This window comes from Cyprinus carpio, chromosome A3 (assembly GCF_018340385.1).
Source record: "Cyprinus carpio isolate SPL01 chromosome A3, ASM1834038v1, whole genome shotgun sequence".
NCBI lineage: Eukaryota > Metazoa > Chordata > Actinopteri > Cypriniformes > Cyprinidae > Cyprinus > Cyprinus carpio.
The window spans coordinates 3,176,997-3,197,798 of NC_056574.1; the positions used below are offsets into that span (position 1 = coordinate 3,176,997).

The window sequence follows — 20,802 nt, forward strand, 5'->3', positions numbered from 1 at the left end:
ACGTTTGAAGCCACACGGAGAAAAGACTCTCCAAAGGGAGACGCGCGTCTTTTCTCTTTTCTTTTCTTTTTTTATATACACAGAACTGCTTTTTGTTCCTCATTTTTTCATTTAAGAGGGTAATGGAAGGGGGGTGTTCGTTTGATCACATGATTACAATTCACCTGAGATAAAACAAAGGACTGCAAAGAGCGCCGGAGACCGAGACAGAGAGATGCTCTCATGGTCAGGATCCCCTTATCAGAGTCAACATTCATGGATAATGAAAAAGGCAATGATTTTTGGCTTGAGTGGGGGGGAGGAGGGAGATGGAAATACAAGAGGTTATTGTTGACCAGAACAGCGCGCGTGTTTGTGTGCGTTTGGCCCGTCGTTCGCCTCTCTTCTCGTCTTTCTATATTTTCTGTTTAAAACGCGTTAAATGCGCTCTCTGTGTGTTTATGTGATGCAATTATGACACTAACACGTAGCACTACAGGAGTTCATTCCAGCGCTGAGCGCGCGCCCGCGGGTCACGACTGCAGGCCTACATGCGCGCACATCATCCCGCATATAAAACTAAGGCTTAAAATCAGCCAATAAGTCACAGCCTATTAAACTCAGTAGCCTAGATGTATTTACACTCATAGAAAGGCTATTCCGCGCGCACTCGAGAAAGAAGCAAGACGTTAATGCGCACAGCAGGTCCGATGGCGCTCGGAGGGGTGGAAGGACTCCTCCGATTCACCCCGCGGCACCAGCAGGCCAACAACGCGCCAGTGTGATCGGAAACACCCGAAAACCCCCGTGACCCTATAATGAGCAACCAGCGACCACCCGTGAAAGTCTGACTGAATCATAAAACTGCATTATAACATTGCTGACGTAACATCAGTAGCTAATCTGACATCTTTGCATTCTTATATTGCAGCATTTCTCAAACTTTGTCAGACGAGCAACTTAACTTTTTTATGTGGGCTACTTGGTGGTTTTGTATATAAATTTAAATATTTAATCTTTTTTTCTGTTTTATTGTGATTATTTTTATTCACCAATTATTAATTTTATATAATTTAAATATAATATAATTAGGCTAAATATAATTTAATATAATTTAAAAATTAAATATTTAATCTATTTTTTTCTGTTTTATTGTGATTATTTTTATTTTGTTTTTATTAATGTATGTATTTTAATTTGACGTTTTATGCACTAAACAAATGGCTGGTTTTGATTGCAAACTTTTATATGTGTTAGAAATTAGATATCCGCTATTAAACTGCCTGTAAGTCTGAATGATCACGAATAAACATAAGCTTTGATTATTGCACTCTTCAAAATAAGGGCGTTTTCACAGTCATGCTATAAAAGAACCAGTTGTGTTTCCCGAAGTAGGCCTACAGTCTTCCACTATTAACAACCTTTAAACGTTCCACGGATGTCACAGGTTCTTCAGAACCTTTATTATTAAAGATGACAATAGTCATTTAAAACTATTTATAATATAACAACTTTACACCAAAACGTTATAACTGAGAGCTAAATCAGCATATAAAGATCCAAATATGTGAATAAATGTATAAAAATATTTAAACTCGCAAATAAAATAAAATGATTACACCCTAATATTACTGTCGTTGATTTGCCGCAGAAATCACCGCCCTCCGTTGAGAAACTTCAGGGCGAAATCCGGCAGCCAATCAGAGCGCGACCCGACGGGCCTCTGCTGCTCCTTTAAGAATTTTTTGTAAGAGTTCCACGAACTGATTTTTTTTTCTCACTCCTCACACAACGAGGCTCTTTAAGCCCCGGCGCGCGACACAGAGCAGGCATTCAGAGCGCGAGCGAGGGGGCTGAACCGACGGACTCTCGCGCTGGGCGGGCGACCTGCTTCAGTGCTGTAAGACGCTTGACATTATTATCTCTCTCTATCACTTACTCTGTGTGGGAATATACGGCAATGCAATGTATCGAGAAACCGCTAAACAGAGAAATTAGCATCAGTATTGTTAATAATAGGCTACACATGCCCTGCTTTTACTTTATTTCTCTACATCTGCTTATTTGCATGTGAATTCGGGTTTTTCTCTGCTGTGGATTGAGTTTCGGTAACAAGGGCGTAATTGTAAAGAAGAAAGTTTTTTTTATTTTTCTGGATTAAACGGTGTAAAATACTGCAACGCTCAAATGTCCTGAGCACGAAACTCTTTTAAACTAAGTTGGTGTCACGAGGGATACATTTCGAGATTTGCGTGAATGTGTAAATCAGGGTCGTGTTGGGTTAATCTGTCTTAATGGGGAAAGTTGCTTAATCAGTGTTTGACGAAACGATTTGACACAGCCTACTCTTCGGTCATTTGGAAAAAGTAAATACAAAATGAAAAAAAATAAATAAAACTTATAAATGAAAAAGTAAATACAAAATGAAAAAAAATAAATAAAACTTATAAATGACAAAAATAAATGTTGTTGCAGCTGTTATAAATAACTATTTAAGAGCTTTTTAAAAAAAACAGACAATATTTGCTATATTCTTTGAGAAAGGTTTTACTCGCGCATTATCGAGCAAATGCTGTTTCAAATTGCTCTACAGATGCATCAGATTTAAGTGCAGTTTGCTAATATGAACAGAGAAAAACGAAAGAAAAATAATCTACATAATATGTTCACAAAAAAAAAAAAAAAAAAAAGTTTCATGCTACGATATTCCGATAAAAGCACCGAATCTGCACAAGAGATCCAATCAACAGTATCTCATTAGTGGAAGTATATATATATATTTTTTTTGTCAAATCTGAGCATGTTTGTTTAAATGTCTGGTAATATTTGAATGGGATTGTTCCATTTAGGAGAGTGGTGTTTTGGCATGAGTGAATTAGGGGCAAATTATTGTCAAACCAGGCGTGATGACCCGCCCTACTGTACTGTGTGAACCTTGTCAAGAATATGCCGAAATAATGTAGTTAAATATGAACTGAATAAGATTTAAATAATAAACGAAGTTAGCAGTGGCGGATAAACAGGAGCAATATAAAGAGTTGTGAGTGGTTAAAATGAATGAACAAAGTTTCTAAGTTGTCTTAAACAGTCGCTTTGTACTGAAATGTGTTGAACGGAAAATAGAGCAAAACCCAACAGCGCAATTACTGCTTAAAGAAATCGACCGATACCTGTGTTAGCCTACTAAAGACTAATTATCAAGTCTCAAGAGGTGCATTATAGGCTATCTATGTCCCAAAGAAACAAGTCAATCGGACACAGATCTAAACGTTTGTATTCCAGTGACCCAGTCAAATGTGATTATTGAATTAATATTAAATGAATGTGTAATCACAGAAGTTGAGTCACCTGTGTCTGATCTTAATTTAAAACTGGTGTCGGATGGTTTCGGCTGAGATCAACAGCAGGCCTAATTCAAGTTCAGCTCTGCGTGACAAGTCGCATCTCTAGTGTTTTTTTCCGTATATAAAACACTAGGCTATCTGTTGTGTTCAGTTCATACTTTAAGAGAAAATCGGTTCTCTGATTGATCTTCAGTCAGATCTATAGATGCAAAATAAATATTTTATTTCTTTATGCCGCTTGCTTGAGTTTTCAGAAACACGTTGACACGACTCTCTGTGTGTTTCTGCTGGTTATAAGTCGTCGCTTGTGCTTTCACCACCAACAAACACTGTGTAATTCAGCTGCCCACAGCAGCGCCGCTCCGTGTTTATCCAGCAGCGGGCGGAATGAAGCCCGTATTATTTCAGCACTTTCTCTCCCGGGAGCTTGAACAAACCTCCAGACCTTCAACAGTAGCTTGTTAGCAGAAGTGAAGCTAAAATAACACGCACACACTGAGGCGAACTGACGCCACCGTATGACTGCTGGAAAAAAGTCGAATTCTAAATAAAGTCAAAGCCTCAGTGTTTGTAGCAGTTTTTCCTGAACAGGTTTATCTTGTTCGGAGTGCTGGGTTATGAACAGCGAAGAGGTTGTGCGGTTATATCCCATTACAACTCCATATTTATATTATTACACATTCAGAAGAAATACTTTACAAAAACATGTAAAGGTAGCGTGACAACCTTAAAAATAAACATTCCTTTGTGTGTATTTCTTGCAGGTTTTTTTCAAGCAGATCTATATCCTGAGAAAGACGGCGGATGGATTCATTTGGAAAAGAACTGAGATCGTGTAAAAAATAAGCGTGTTAACGTTCCATTGGAGGACCTAAAGTAATTAATATAATTTAAAAAAGCATTGGCAAAATCGTTTTTTTAGTGAATAAACTTAAAAAAACAGAGGCCCTGCAAGAACATCCAGACTTTCCGAAGACACCTGTGGCCGCAGAGCGAGAGGACCGATGTCGGCGGAGGAGCACAGTATGTCAGAGGTGGAAATGAGTCCCGGGGTCTCGGACGACGGTCACTCCATGTCCCCCGGACACTCGTCCGGTGCTCCCGGCGGGGACTCCCCTCTTCCCGGTCAGTCGTCTCAGATGCCGGGCGTCGGTGATGATGCGGCCGGCGTCTCCACAGGGGTCTCGGTGAAGTCCGACGAAGACGACGACCGCTTCCCCATCGGCATCCGTGAGGCGGTCAGTCAGGTGCTTAACGGTTACGACTGGACGCTCGTACCCATGCCCGTGCGCGTGAACTCGGGCAGCAAGAACAAGCCGCACGTGAAGCGGCCGATGAACGCGTTCATGGTGTGGGCGCAGGCCGCGCGCAGGAAACTGGCGGATCAATATCCGCACCTGCACAACGCCGAGCTCAGCAAAACACTCGGAAAACTCTGGAGGTGAGAGGGAAAAAATAACGTTTTACCTGTGTAACCCTTACAGAGGATGCTGTGGCGCCACCATGGTGCAGTGATGTTAGTACCGTGGTTCTTAGATGTTTGCCATGTCATGCACAAATGAATATTTATATCATATAGGCCAGTACTCCAAAGGAAACTTTATCTACAGTATATAGCACTTTCACTTGTTTTACTTAAAATATTAAAGATAATCATAAAAGATGCGTAAGCAATCAAATTAGCAGTAAAAAAAAATTATTACACATAAGAATAATAATTAGTAATGTTAAAAATATAATTAATAAACATAAGAAGAAGAAAAAACACAGGATCTCCATAAAATCATAGTGACTGAATTAAAGGTCCGTCTGCACTTTCTCAATCTCTTCACATCATAAACCACTCAAACAACAGCCTCCATGAATTCATTACTTTAATTCTATAATTACAAAATTGAAGCTGGAGTTTAATGGCTCTCTCTTCAGGTTGCTCTGTCTGTCTGATGACCACACCTCACTGTCAGCCTTATATTAACTGCACACTGCTCCGGTGGGGTTGTTAACTCAGCCTCTGGCTTTGAGTTTCTCAGGGGCTTTAGCTCAGAATAATCATTTCTTCAAGATGCCAGATTAGAAGCACAAATCCCTTCAGGAGCTGCTGTGGAAAAGAGAAGAGACACAGGCAACGGTCTGTGTATGTAAACATTAACATTAGCTTTAGGTATAACTTCAGCTATCACGGAGTGCATTTGTCTAAAATAGTTTATTTTCATGAGGGAGCGAGTGTTTGGTTCTGCTGGATTTATAGATGCAGTCTCTGAATGAAAGTGTCTCGCTCTACAGATGACCGTATAACAGGTGGAGAATCAGACCGCAGAGTTCGTTCAGACACCAGCTGGAATATCAGACACACAAACTGATCGTCTGCTCATGTTAAACTCTCAGAAGAGAAATCTGAGCCAGTTTCAGTATTTAACAACTCAATAAGCTCAAAGTCTGGTGTCATTATAGCTTATTCAACACTTAACTCCTGTTTTTACATACAGTAAAGACCAAAGAGAAAAAAATTGAATTACACACATTTTTAAAACTTAAATATTAATATTAAAATGTAAAAAGCAATGATGAAATATTGAAATTCTGTTGATTGAAATAAGATTTTATTGTCAGTTTATATGAGTGCCTTAGATTCTCTTAATTTGTCCAGTGTCCATTGAAATGTTGAGCATTTCACTAATAAATATTCTGGTATTTTAAAATATATTAATGTTTCTGCATTATATACTGTGCAAAAGATAATCTTTTTTTGTATGTGTGTTTCAGGCTGCTGAACGAGTCGGATAAGAGGCCATTTATCGAGGAAGCTGAGCGTTTGAGGAAGCAGCATAAGAAAGATTATCCCGAGTACAAGTACCAGCCACGCAGACGCAAGAACGGCAAACCGGGATCCAGCTCTGAGGGTGACGGCCACTCCGAGGGCGAGGTCAGTCACAGCCAATCGCATTACAAAAGTCTGCATCTGGAGGTGGCACATAGCGGGGCCGCAGGATCACCACTGGGCGACGGACACCACCCTCACACTACAGGTGACTTACACTCACCTACACTGCCGTTAAGACGTCTGGGGTCACTTTTATTCATCAACGATGCATTAAATTGATCTAAAGTGACAGTAAAGACATTTATAGTGTTAGAAAAATAATAAATGCAGCCTTGGTGAGCAAAAACCTTCAAATATATCAAAAATCTAACTGACCCCAAACTACTTCCTCTAAAATGCATCCATTTGTTCCTTCAGGTCAGAGTCACAGCCCTCCGACGCCCCCTACCACTCCTAAAACAGAACTGCAGGGTGGTAAATCCGGTGAGGGGAAGCGAGAGGGCGGAGCCTCCAGGAGCGGTCTGGGGGTGGGAGCAGACGGAAGCTCCGCCTCCTCATCTGCCAGCGGAAAACCGCACATCGATTTCGGAAACGTGGACATTGGCGAGATCAGCCATGAGGTGATGGCCAACATGGAGCCGTTCGACGTGAACGAGTTCGACCAGTACCTGCCGCCCAACGGGCACCCGCAGTCATCGAGTGGCACAAGCGCTGGGTCTTCGGCTTCGCCGTACACTTACGGCATCTCCAGTGCGTTGGCAGCCGCTAGCGGCCACTCCACCGCCTGGCTTTCCAAGCAGCAGCTGCCGTCCCAGCAGCACTTAGGATCGGATGGCGGGAAGACGCAGATTAAGAGTGAGACGCACTTCTCCAGTGACGCTGCGGCGAGCGGGTCACATGTCACATACCTGCCACACTACAGCGCCGCCTTCCCCTCGCTGGCGTCCCGCGCGCAGTTCGCCGAATACGCCGAGCACCAGGCGTCCGGCTCATACTACGCCCACTCTAGCCAGACTCCTGGCCTTTACTCCGCCTTCTCCTACATGGGCCCTTCGCAGAGGCCCCTGTACACCGCCATACCAGATCCCGGCTCCGTGCCGCAGTCGCACAGCCCAACACACTGGGAGCAGCCCGTATACACCACCTTATCTCGACCGTGACGCGACGTTCTGGTTTGGTATCCAGTCGATGAAGGGTCCAACAAAAGTGTGACTGAATATCATGACAAACACTCACCTGCACCACAATCTACACCGACAGGAACCTGAGAGAAACTTGTGTGTGTGGAGATCTGCAGGGAACATATTCTCACGTGCCTCAGGCTGATGAAACCTTCACAACCCGTCACAGATTCACTCAACGCTAGATGAATTAAAGGAGGCAGAAATTTGACACCAGTGGTCCTTCATGAGACATATTACCAAAGTTCTGAGACCAAAACATATAAAAAAAAAAAAAATATCGAACAAAAATAGGTGCAGTTTCTGAACTCTTGAGTGGCAGTAACACTCAGACCAAACATCATTACGGAAGTCGACCCGCTCAAACACTAGATCACTCAAACTCCACTCAGACACACATACACACAAACAAACTTACAACTGATGATGTTATCTGTAAATCCATGTTGTTGTTGTTTTTTTGTATGAATGAATAATCTCTTTTTATTAACCAAAATAAGGCCATATTGTTTTTATCAAACAAATAATGACGTGTTTTCGTTGTTGTAATCTTTTCTATTGTTATTTGTGTTGCCATAACTACACTGAAAAGTCTTCACCACTGTCTAGTGTTTGTTAATGACATTAGTGTTTTATGACTTTCAGCGTGTGTAAATATCAGTGCCAGGACGTGATAATTACACATCTTTACCTTTTACTCTAAACACAGGCAATGTTTCGTCACATCAGAATTAGCCGTTTCCGGTTAATAAAGCCTTTTTTTAAACTTAAGTGCCTCAGTCCATCAGCAATGGTTTATCATCATTAGCCGATATGTAAATGCCCACGTGACAAATAGGCTACACGAATTTTGAAAGAGCGGCCGTTTGGTCTTTTATTGAAATAATGTCGGTTTCAGAACAATGCCAGGCTTAACGTCCAAGATTTTTTTTTTTTTTAAACACCTTTTTTTAAAAAGAGAAATAAAACATTGCGGTTAATAAAAACATGCTGCTGTGTAACATCTGATAGAGGTCTTTAAGATGTCAGTTTTACATACTAAATCATATGTAGGCCTATCATTTGTCATCTGATAGGAAACGTCCAATAGACGTTAGAGATGTAAGTGACATCTCCGTGATGTATTCCTGTGCTGTCAGGGTTAGTTTTTAGATGTTTTCTTCCCTTTGGTACTTTTATAGTTTTTGCCCTCTTCATTAGTATTATTCAAAAACAGCAAACAAACAGCATTCTTGTTATATATTACATAATATTATTTATATTGTTTTTGTTTGGTTTTTATCAGTAGTGTTTTATTCTGATGTTGGAAACTCTGTGTAATTTTGTGGTGGGTAAAAGTGTTGTTGTTTTTCTTTATCAGTGTAAATAGAAGAGAGCAGTGACTAACTTCCCTCACTTTAAATAAAGCTGCAGTCTGTACAAGCGCCTCCTTGTCTTCACACTTACCTGAATGTTCATTTTCTTCTTCCTCTCTCCCCATATCTTCTCCACCCGTGAGACCATGACACATTATGGCACATTTAAGTGCCACATATTTAATATCGATGAATTAGGGACTACGTTTAGATTTGCACACTATAACAGTTATTATTTATTACTATTACAATGATTAATATATATATATGTGTGTGTGTGTGTGTGTGTGTGTGTGTGTAAAAACGGTTTTCATTTAGAAATTGCTAGTAAATTCCCAAATCACTCAATTAAATACAAAGAAATGGTAACACATTAAACGTAATTTTGAAGCACTGAATTCATTATTTCTTCAAAACATAGTCCAGTAATGTTTTTTTCTACGGTGTAATTATTACCTTTACCACAGTTATTACCCATGCATTTCAGCAGAATACAGTAGCCTATGTATATGGTTTGGTTTTGTTTTTTTGTATGGTTTATTTTTTAGATTTATTAGAGTTATTATAATAATGCAAAATGCGTGACATGATCTATTTCCATAACATGCATCACAGTGAAGTCATGTGACAGCAATGTAGTTTAGACTGAGTATGTGTACATGCATTGTGCTAGTATTCCATTCTGAACAAATGCAATGTTATTATGAGCTTGTAAGTTCATTCTGATTGGCTGAAACCAATATCATGCAGTGCACATCTCAACAGCCTCTGCACTGACACTGTGTGTGTGAATGCTGCCCTGCTTATCTGCATGTGTGTGTGTGTGTGCTGAGAGTTGAGGCTGATTTCTAATTCCCCTGATTTAATCATCTGTGTGATACTTTGGTTAAACAAAGAGACTCATTCAGCTTCGGCTGAGCGAGAGGAGGGAGGGTTTCTCTGGATACAAAGACACACACACACACACACACACACACACACACACACACAGACACACACTGCAGGTCTCACTGCAACAGGATTTGGACATTCCTAAATAGTGTGCATGACAGAGAGAGAGAGAGAGAGCGAGAGAGAGAGAGAGAGAGAGAGAGAGAGAGAGAGAGAGAGAGAGAGAGAGAGAGAGAGAGAGAGAGAGAGAGAGTTCAGTTAGATGAGTGCAAACCAGAATCTAAAAACATGTTTAATTTTCTGCTTTTGTATCATCATACGACTGCAAAGACAAAATTAATTTCCCATAAACCACTGCTAATGTGTGCTTAGAAGTAAATCTGAGTGCACTGAATGCTACATGTATATTGGCTGAAATAAAATCTGGTGACATGAAGGATGTGAAAACATAACTGTATGTGACCTTTCTATATCATGTTTCCAATAATGATGTGTGCTCAGTTACACCCTCCATGTCCAGATCTCCAGAGTGAGGAATGAACTGAAGTCACATCTAACATGTATTTAAACCACTTTTTAGACTTGATGTGAAATGATAATATAAACACCGTACTACTGTCTGAAACAAAGTTTATTGTTGGACACTGCACACGATTTCACAAACAGTTTTTATTTTTTTTTTTTTTTTTTTTTTTATAGTTTGTATATATGTGTTTTATTTAGGTTTTTCTGATTTGTAAGTCACTTTGGATAAAAGCGTCTGCTAAATGTAAATGTAAATAGTATGCAGTATGCTAGTATTCCATTCAGAACAGTCACTGTTTAAATCCATTAAACTCCTCCCACATGAGTTTGAGCCTCAGAAGAGTTGTATTCAGACAGTTACAGCGCAAACAATAGCTGCATCTGATATCACACTAATATCTTACTAATTCTAAGTATTCATAAGTACTCAAAAAGTAGGGGAGACTGGGGGCAATTGTAACATTTTTTTTTTTTTTACATTTTCCTTCATAACTCACAGATTACTTGAAATACACTAGTCATCTTTTGATACAAAAAACAAATACAGGTGCTCTAATTAATAATACAATTCATATATTTTCCATAATAAGGACAGGATATTAAATTAAATGCAAGAAGTCAGATTGTATTTTAATTGTTATGTTTTGGTATATAATATTAAATTAAATGCAAGAAGTCAGAGCATTACTTTTGCTCCCCTGTTGGGGGCAATTAAGATAAGATGCCTACCTCAAAGTAACCATTTTACTGCTGAAATATACATACATACATACATATATATATATATATATATATATATATATATATATATATATATATATATATATATATATATATATTTTAGATTGTATTTATGTATATATTGTATTTATTTGTTTATTTTATATGGTTTAAATTCTCAAACTTAGTTTTCACTAATAAGGACAAGACTGTATATATATATATATTGATAACTAGATTTCTCTCTCTCTCTATGTATATATGTATTTGTTTTAATTATGTAAATTATTCTGGTGAGTCAAGAACAGTCTTTAACCAAACTTTAATGAAATGGTACAAGATAGACCAGGATAAGATCATGTGGAATATTGATTGATTTAAAAAAAAAAAAAAAAACACTAATCATTTTTAAAATATAGTTTTACATTTAAATATGTTCATTTTCTAACAGAAAAATGTCAACACAGACAAACTATGTGTTTTCACTGAGCCATATGTTACTACCACCCCGATGTTGCAGTTATGATAAAATGTCGCATGCTAGGTTTGAATTTAGTTGAATACATATGTATATACCTCTCTGGTCTTTCTGTTTGGACGTTATCTTCCGGACGTTGACATATTGGATGGGGTATTTGTGCGTGAATCTCTCATTGGGTCTGAAGTAGGGATAGCTGACTCTTATTAAGTGTTAACTTATATTGTAGTTTATATCATGAAATAAATTGTGTTATAAGCACAGTATGTGTACAGTGGGCACTTTGACAAGTCTCAGACTGCCAGGATTAGTGATGGAGCTAAAGCATCTCTCTTTAATTTCACTAATGTTATTTATTTACAAAGAGTAAGTTTATCATCACTTGATTATAAGGATTTCATAGCTTATCATAAAACTGAACTGATTATATATATATATATATTCTTATGTTATTTTTTTACTGAGATTAAGTTATATATATATATATATATATATATATATAAGGATTTCATAGCTTATCATAAAACTGAACTGATTATATATAAAGCCTTAAGGAAAGCTGAAGAAAGCTGTTATCTGCAATTCTAAGAGACAAGGCTATACTTCCACAGACTCTCTCTCTCTCTATCTTCCGTGTGTGACGTGTGACTGCTGAGTGTGAGAGGAGCGTTTGCGTGTGAATTGGAGTTTGTGAGTGAATCTTTTTTTCTTTCTTTCTTTTCTTTTTTTTTCTTGTATGGTTTCTTGTTAAGAAGTGGTGGGGTATTTGTTGGTTTGGGCCGCGTGCTACCGTGCTTTTTTTTTTCGCGGGCAGCATGACGGCCCCACGTATGCAAGGTTTGAGTAAACTCACGCGGCGCCATGGAGTAAAAGTGGCGTCCGCGGTGAGCGTGGAAGACTGTTGCCTGGCTGCAGGAGAGGTTGTTGGGCATGAACATATAATGTCGGCCCTCCAGAATGAACAGTTCCATTGTCATCTTTCTTAGCTCTGTTGAAAAGGCAAATGACCTAGTTGAGAATGGTATAGTGGTTGAGAATCTTTTTACTCATGTTCTCCCACTTTCTATGCCATCAAAAAAGGTTTTGTTGTCGAACGTTCCGCCTTTCATTAGCGATGAAACTTTGGTAAGAATTTTATCACGATATGGAAAATTGGTCTCACCTATTAAAAATGATACCGATTGGTAGTGGATCTCCTCTTTTGAAACATGTGGTTTCATTTAGGAGATTCGTTTACATGATCCTAAAAGATGATGAGGATTTAGATCTTTCTCTGCATATAAAAGTGGACGAGTTTGATTATGTCGTTTATGTTACCACGGACAAGATGAAGTGCTTTAAGTGCGGATTAGCGGGGCACTTGATCCGTGCCTGTCCTGGTAAAAATACGAAAAACGGCGCAGCGGCTGATGACGTTAATATTAGTGAGCCGGTCGAGGCTGGTCCGTCAGACGCGGTTCGGCCGGCGACAGAGACGGGTGCAGCGGGCACAGGTGCGGCGGAGACAGGTGCGACAGGGACGGGTGCAGCGGGCACAGGTGCGGCGGAGACAGGTGCGAGTGGGACGGGTGCAGCGGGCACAGGTGCGGCGGAGACAGGTGCGGTGGGGGACAGGGCTGCATTGAATCTGCCCGCGGCCGAGAGTGCGGCGATCCAGGTAAATGAACCTGAAAATGTGGTTGAGGAAAATAGACCGGGTGATGTTAAAACATCGAATACGCCAAAAAGTGTCAATTTACCTAACGTTTTACTGCTCGATTCGTTTGGTGATGGCATTGAAATGGAGACCAGAGCAGATTGATTTCAAAGTTCCATCGAAAAGGAAAACATCTGACGAGTTTCAGAGGACGGTTAGAGCTAAGAAAAGCTGACGTGGATGCTTGTTGTGGTGAAAGTGACAGTGAATCTTCTGATTCTAGCGTCAGTCTCTCTCAGAGTGACTTCTCTAGTCGAGGTTGTGAAGTGGAAGACATTAAACTGTTTTTAAAAGCTACTAAAAACAAGAGAGGGGTCTGTGTAGCTGATTATTTTTCGGACACGAAGCAGTTCGTTGATAAAACCAGGTTTTTTATGTCGGAGAGTTTGTTTACAAACAAGGAGTTATATCGACTAAAAAAGATTGTGAGGAAACTCACTTCTGACAAGGCCAATGATGGTAGTGAGAAAGTATAGCAGCCTGGCTAGTAATGTGGGGTGTGTGTATGGAGTGCTAATTTGTGTCTTAGTCTCTTTCATTTCTCCAAGCATGAGTGAAGTGAACATTGCGACTTTAAATATAAATGGAGTAAGAGAAATTAGAAAAAGAACAGCTATGTTTGAAGTAGTTAAACAAAAAAGAATAGATGTTCTTATGTTGCAAGAAACTCATAGTGACTTGAGGAATGCTGCTGATTGGACTGAGGAGTGGGACGGGGTCTCTGTGTTGAGCCACAACACCTCCGTCAGTGGAGGGGTGGCTATTCCTTTTTTCTAAAGCTTTCAATCCAACTTCTTATCAGGTGGATGAAGTAGTTAAGGGTAGGCTTTTAAAAGTAAGAGCTATTTTTGAGAATTTTATTTTTGTTTTATTTGCGTGTATATTCCAACTGCACCAATAGAAAGAATGCTAATTTTTAAATACTTTGTGTTCGGTCTTACAAAAAATGCTGTGTAGAAGAATATTTATTCGTGGGTGGTGACTTTAAATGTACACAGTCAAACTTGGACAGAAAACCATATTGAACCTCACTTGCCGTCTCGTAATCGTTTGATCCAGTTTGTCAAAACCCATGAGCTATGTGATGTTTGGAGACAATTTAATGGGGCACAAAAACAGTATACTTGGACTCATGTTCGTGACAGTGTGATTTCGCTGGCAAGATTGGATCGGTTTTATGTTTTTAAGCATCACTGTAATATTGTAAAGAAATGTTTAATTACCCCAGTGAGTTTTTTTCTGATCACAGTATGGTGCTGTGTTCTGTGTTTTTAAACTCCATTAAACCAAGAAGTGCATACTGGCAGCTTAACACTACTTTGTTAAGTGACAGGTACTTTAAGAACATCTTTAAACTGTTCTGGGATGAGTTCAGAACCACAAAGGGTTCTTTTAAGTCTCTACGACAGTGGTGGGATTTTGGGAAAGCCCAAAATAAAACAATTTTGTTTGCAGTATACTCAAAACGTCACTAGAGAGACAAGTTTGATTATGAACACCTTGGAGACTGACATTTTAAAACTTCTAGAATTAGCTGAGTCAACTGATGGCCGGAGGTATTTAGATTCATTGGCAAAGAAAAGGACACAGTTGGCTGATTTATTGAACATCAAAACACAGGGGGCTCTGGTCAGGTCAAGGTTCCAGAGTGCGGACCAAATGGATGCTCCATCCAAGTTCTTTTTTAACCTGGAGAAAAAGAACGGTCAGAGCAGAGTCATCCATGCTCTGCGCTCTGAGTCTGGAGGGGTTATTGACAGACTTTGCGGACATTCGCAAGAAGAGCAGCAGTTGTGTTCTATGAAAACCTGTATAAAAAAATGAACTTGGGCCAGAGAATACAGGAGTGACAGTGATTTTTTTAAGCACAGCGACTTACCCCAGGTGTCTGAGGAAGTCAATGCTGAGATTTCTGGTGCTTTGAGCATGGGTGAAATGTACAAGGCTCTACAAGGAATGGAGTCTGGAAAGGCGCCGGGCATTGACGGCCTGCCAGTAGACTTTTATAAGTCCTTCTGGTCAGAACTGGGTGAAGACCTTCTGGAGGTATTGAATGAAAGCTTGGCCGAAGGCCAGCTGCCTCTGAGCTGCCGTAGAGCAGTGCTAACCCTCCTGCCCAAGAAAGGAGACCTTACGGACATAAAGTGCTGGCGGCCCGTTTCGCTACTCTGTAGCGATTACAAACTGCTCTCAAAAAACCCTGGCTAACAGGCTGGCAGGAGCGATGGATGGTGTCATCCATCCTGACCAGACCTACTGTGTTCCTGGTAGGTCAATATTTGACAATGTTTCTTTGATTCGGGATATTTTAGAGGTCTCCAAGATGGTGAATCTAGACTGTGGGTTAATCTCGTTAGACCAGGAGAAAGCATTTGACCGTGTTGAACATCGCTATTTGTGGAGAGTTTTAGAGGCTTTTGGGTTTTGTCAAAATTTTATAAATTGTATTAAAGTTCTTTACAGTGGCGTTGAGAGTATTCTGAAAGTGAACGGTGGTTTATGTGCTCCTTTTAAAGTTCAGAGAGGTGTCCGGCAGGGGTGTTCATTGTCTGGTATGCTCTACTCTTTGGCAATAGAGCCACTTTTAACAGCAAATACGGGTCAAACTTTATGGTTTATGTTTGCCAAACTGTGTAAAGAGTCTTACATTGTCAGCTTATGCTGACGATGTTATAATTATGATTAGTAGGCAAAGTGACATCCAAGTTTTGTCAGGTTTACTTAAAACTTTTAAAGGGTTATCTTCTGCCAGTGTAAACTGGAGTAAAAGTGAAACCTTACTTTTAGGTGAGTGGGCAGGTGGGAAACCAGATCTCCCTAAAGGGTTAGTTTGGGGAAAATCAGGTTTTAAAATACTTAGGGGTGTATATTGGGGATGAGTTAACAGTGCAAAAGAATTGGGAAGGAGTCATTGAAAGAGTGAAAGGCCGCCTAGATAAATGGAGATGGTTAATTCCAAAAAATGTCGTATAGAGGGCGTATATTAATTATAAATAATTTAGTTGCTTCTTCAGTATGGCATAGGGTTGCATGTATTGATCCTCCATCGCAACTGTTAGTAAAAATCCAGGCAATTTTAGTAGACTTATTCTGGGATAAATTGCATTGGATCCCACAGAATGTGTTATTCTTGCCTAAGGAGGAGGGTGGACAGGGCTTAATACATCTTCAAAGTAGAGTATCAACTTTTCGGTTGCAATTCATTCAAAAACTTCTTCTTGGTTCAGCTGAATGTAGATGGTGTGCTGTTGCATATGTGATTTTTACGTAAACTTGAGAATCTGGGACTAGATAAAACTCTTTTTTTTTACTCGACCCACTGAAATTGAACAATTCTGGATTACCAGCTTTTTATAGGAACCTCTTTAAGGTGTGGGGTCTTTTTGTTTTTTTAAAAAAAAACAGAGGATTCAGCGTCACTTCATTGGCTATTAGAAGAGCCTTTAATCTGTGGAGCACGTCTGGATTTGTCTGCCAGTGGACTGCACCCAGGGACTTAACAAGACACTCACTGACAGTAAAGTCATCACTTTGGGGACAGTTACTGGAAGTATCAGGAATGGATTTCATGAATGATGAAGCAACGGCTCAACATCTGGGCATTCGATCAAACCCGTCTAGTTGCACAACTATTGGTGAAGTGGCAGATGCTCCTCAATGCAACAGAAAGACTTTTGTTGGCTGAGTATGGTGATGGTCGCTGTGAACCAGATCCTGAAGACGCTCCTTTCCTCCTTGTCTGTCTTTTTCACCGAATCTAGAAGAGGTTTCTGGAGTGTTTTTAAAAACTGTTCAATCCCTGTGTGTAGATTTCTTTTCTTGTTCTGGGAGAAGTTTGTATAAGTATTGTGTTGTTATTTTTAACAAAAAGGTGTTAAGAAAATTGATACTCCATGGCGTGATTTTTTTAAATTGAATATAGATAGAAAACCTGAGTGGAGAGCACTTTATAAACCACCGTTGACGAAAAAGACAGGTGACTTACAGTGGAGAATTCTTCATGGCGCTGTCGCCGTGAATGCTTTTTATTTCGGTTTTAAATCCTGAGGTTGATGCTCAATGTCCCTTTTTGCACTGAGAGAGAAACCATCTTTCATGCTTTTGTAAAATGTGCAAGATTAGAGCCTTTATTTTTGCTTTTAGGAGCCATTGTTTTCAGAGCTGTAATGAATTTTTTTTCTACTGTGGTTTTTATTTTAGGTTTTAAATATGTGTTGAAAAAACAGATTTTGTATGTCAGTTGTTTGAATTGTGTGTTAGGCCAAGCAAAATTGGCCATTTATATAAGTAGAAAAAAGAAAGTTGAGCAAAATTTTGGGACAGAATGTAGTAGCAATGTTTTCAAACATGGTGAAAGCAAGAATAATGATTGATTTTGCTTATTACAAGCAAATGGATGATCTCATAACCTTTGAAGGTATTTGGTGTTGCAACGAGGCTTTGTGTTCTGTATCTGAGGGTGATTTGTTTTTTACACATTTATTGTGAGTTGATGTTGCTCTTAAATCTATGCACATTGTAATTTAATTCGTCGTTTTGATAATTACCTTATTAAATGTTTCTGTTGTCACACTGGTGGAGGACAGGGAGATTCCCGCTTCTATGTAAAGTGCTCTGAGTGCCCAGAAAAGCGCTATTTTAATGTATGGAATTATTTATTATTATTATTTAGATATAACCAGTTTCTTTATTCAGTCAATATAATTTATATTGAATTTATTTTGATTGATTCAGGCTGTTTAATGCTGATCATGTACAGTATGTGTGTATTTACACAAAAACTGCATAATGTAAATACCCTAGAAATGAAAAAACACAGGAACTCATAGTGAGTCCAAGCTGCAATATCATGACAAAATCATTGTTTATTATTGCACTTGATGTTGTCATAATTTGATTATAGAATTTTCTGGTCATATTCTGTCTGTTGTCATAATGATTATTAATTTTCTGGTCTGTGTTAAATATAACTATACTTTGACATTTTGTTGTACAACGTGAACTGCACACACTCACACCCAAACATTCGTTTTTAAAATGTGTGTTTTCTGCATGGGTGTGTGTAATTTGCATTGTAGAGCAAAAATGTCAAGCATCGTCAATTTGTTTACATTCCTTTACTCATTAATTGAATAAAATATAGGAAAATCTCGAGGGAAGCGGTGTAGAATTAGTCTTTATTAGTCAGGTTTTGTCATCACAACTAAACCACTCTATTCTCAGGTAAATATATGTGTGTGTGTGTGTGTGTGTGTGTGTGTGTGTGTGTGTGTACATGTACATATGACACTTAAGGAGCTCATTAATTAAACACAATTTTGGAATACATGTCCACAATTTTTTGTATTGTGTCATTAGTTGTCTAAATTTGTTTAATAATTATTACACACATAGTATTATAAAACTACATTTCACAATTATTTATTTTACTTTATAATTTACTATTAATTTATTCTTCATTTTTGTCTATTCTGTATTACTCCACCCTTGATATTACATATTCTTCTTGCTATTATTCATCTATTGTTATTCATTTTATTTTATGGTATATACATATAATTTGTGCTATTATAATTTATAAATCTATTATATCACTTATGTTATTGTACTGTTGTACTTGCTTTTTATATTATTCACTTTTATTCACAGTACAAGTTGTACTACATATACTTACATATCACTTTTACTATATTTAACTGTGCGCTGTATAATTGGTTAATATTTTTTTGCTGTTGTTAATATTTTTTTGTGTATATAAAGGCTTATCAGTTGCATTTGTTGTTGTTTGTTGTGGAGTTTATCTGTATAGAGTGCTTTCAATATAAAAAGCAGACTACCAGTGTGTCTCTTGTTGATTTGTATTCGCTGGTTGTATTCACTTTTCTCAATGATAAATAATTATTAGTGTTTAAAGATGTATTATTTTGATTTTTCCCCAGTATTTCAAAGGGAATGGGCTGTGTTCTGACCTGAAGCACAAGAAAAGCTAAAATGTTGGGGTTGAACACACAGAAAGCAATAAAACAACTTAATTGCATTTAATGTACATTCAAATTACATTACATGTACAGGTGCTGGTCATATAATTAGAATATCACCAAAAAGATGATTTATTTCACTAATTCCATTCAAAAAGTGAAACTTGTATATTATATTCATTCATTATACACAGACTGATATATTTCACAATGTTTTATTTCTTTTAATTTTGATGATTATAACTGACAACTAAGGAAAATCCCAAATTCAGTATCTCAGAAAATTAGAATATTACTTAAGACCAATACAAAGAAAGGATTTTTAGAAATCTTGGCCAACTGAAAAGTATGAACATGAAAAGTATGAGCATGTGCAGCACTCATTACTTAGTTGGGGCTCCTTTTGCCTAGAGAACAACATTACTAGACTAAAACTACAGAAAAATAGTGCTCTTTTTCTTTAAGTTAATTTAAATACATTTACTGAAAATGTTTAGAGAACAGGATTGTGTATCCAGACTTTCTGCTGGATATTTCACATTTAATAATATGCTTTTCCTCTCTTGTCTGTTGCCCCCTGCTGGACATCTGTGATTATTGTATCACGTGATTCTCGCTGCTGTACAGAAGAGACGTCCAGGTTATCAGAGCATTTTGGGGCCAGGGACCCTTTATAGGCGAGAAAACTGTCCAAGGGTCCCCGAATAATTATAACAGTGAATAATTATATGCTTACTACAATTGTTACACTTAGATGATGGAACTGGATTATGTTTAATATTTCTGGATTACATTAATTTTGGTGTTTTATTTATTTATTAATTTATTTTCTGGATTCTGTTTAATGGTTAAATTAAATGATAACCAAAAAGCATGTCTAATTATTTGAAATCATACCACGTATGCAATTTAACAACAATTCATTTAAAGTGCATCAAAAGTATATTTTAGGGCCATATGAAATCTATTTTTATTTTTTCTCAAATTAAGTGTTTTCTGTTTTAATTACATTTAAATAGTATAATTAAATTGTAATAATCTAAAAGCATTTTCTTGTCAATTGAATTTATAAAACTGTAACAACTTAATATTTTATTAAAAGTTTTACAAAAATATGAAAAGCTTTTTTTTCTGAAATTCTGTGTTCTGTCTGTTTTAATTTATCTAGATTTATAATTTAAGACAAATGTATAATAATAAAAAACACACAGTGATAATCAAATGAAGGCATAAAACATTAGCAACTTAATATTTTAATATTGGATCAAATGAAATTGTAACAATTCCTTTTAGTTTTTGGCAATCAAAGTGTTGTACAGCAGAGGTTCACTGTTAAAAAGGAATAAAAAATGTTATTGCTATAAAAATAAATTATATCAGTTATTAGCCTGTATAAAAATAAATGTATTATTATTATCAGATCAGCTCTGGAGATAAAGTTCATGTGTTCATGTCTTCATAAAGTTGAGATGACAGATGCTGAAAACAGTGAATGTGTCGTAGATGAAAGCACACGTCTGACACAGAGACATGCAGGATTCATATTCAAAAAGCAGTCTTTTGCAGTTTATTATTCACATTTGAGTACAAAGAACAACTTTACAAAATCAGCAACATTTAACTGCAAATATTAAACTGAAAAAGCACATCATTGATGATAGCTGTCATGGACTGCACAGAGACCCAAAGGTTGAGGATCCAAACACAGTATTTACTGAAGGATTAATCCACAGACGTAGTCCAAAAAACAGGCAAGAGTCATACACAAACAGACAATCCAAACCAAGACTGAGCTCAGGGCTGAGCTTAACAGGGTCCAGAACAACAGGCTGAT

General features: G+C 38.0%; 1 protein-coding gene and 1 long non-coding RNA gene across 2 annotated transcripts in view; one reads left to right on the forward strand and one right to left on the reverse strand.

Annotated features, from left to right (window-relative positions):
• The window catches only part of LOC122135722, a 25,319-nt gene extending 24,917 nt beyond the window's left edge, over positions 1-402 (reverse strand). The window contains exon 1 of the long non-coding RNA XR_006153652.1: positions 1-402. This exon is cut by the window's left edge and continues 97 nt beyond it. This is a non-coding gene — a long non-coding RNA (uncharacterized LOC122135722).
• Positions 403-1,774: 1,372 nt separating this feature from the next.
• On the forward strand, positions 1,775-7,587 carry LOC109084561 (transcription factor Sox-10). The gene is made up of 4 exons (XM_042715957.1): positions 1,775-1,879; positions 4,088-4,764; positions 6,087-6,349; positions 6,562-7,587. Exons 2-4 carry the CDS (start codon positions 4,328-4,330, stop codon positions 7,302-7,304), a joined length of 1,443 nt encoding a protein of 480 aa, XP_042571891.1. The 5' UTR covers positions 1,775-1,879; positions 4,088-4,327; the 3' UTR covers positions 7,305-7,587.
• Positions 7,588-20,802: the final 13,215 nt, after the last annotated feature.

Bases quoted from the DNA above. Each gene is read 5' to 3' on its own strand.
- LOC109084561 (XM_042715957.1), top strand. From the start codon at position 4,328: ATGTCGGCGGAGGAGCACAGTATGTCAGAGGTGGAAATGAGTCCCGGG. The intron at 4,765-6,086 runs GTGAGAGGGAAA...TGTGTGTTTCAG, and splicing joins ACACTCGGAAAACTCTGGAG to GCTGCTGAACGAGTCGGATA. The intron at 6,350-6,561 runs GTGACTTACACT...TTGTTCCTTCAG, and splicing joins ACACCACCCTCACACTACAG to GTCAGAGTCACAGCCCTCCG.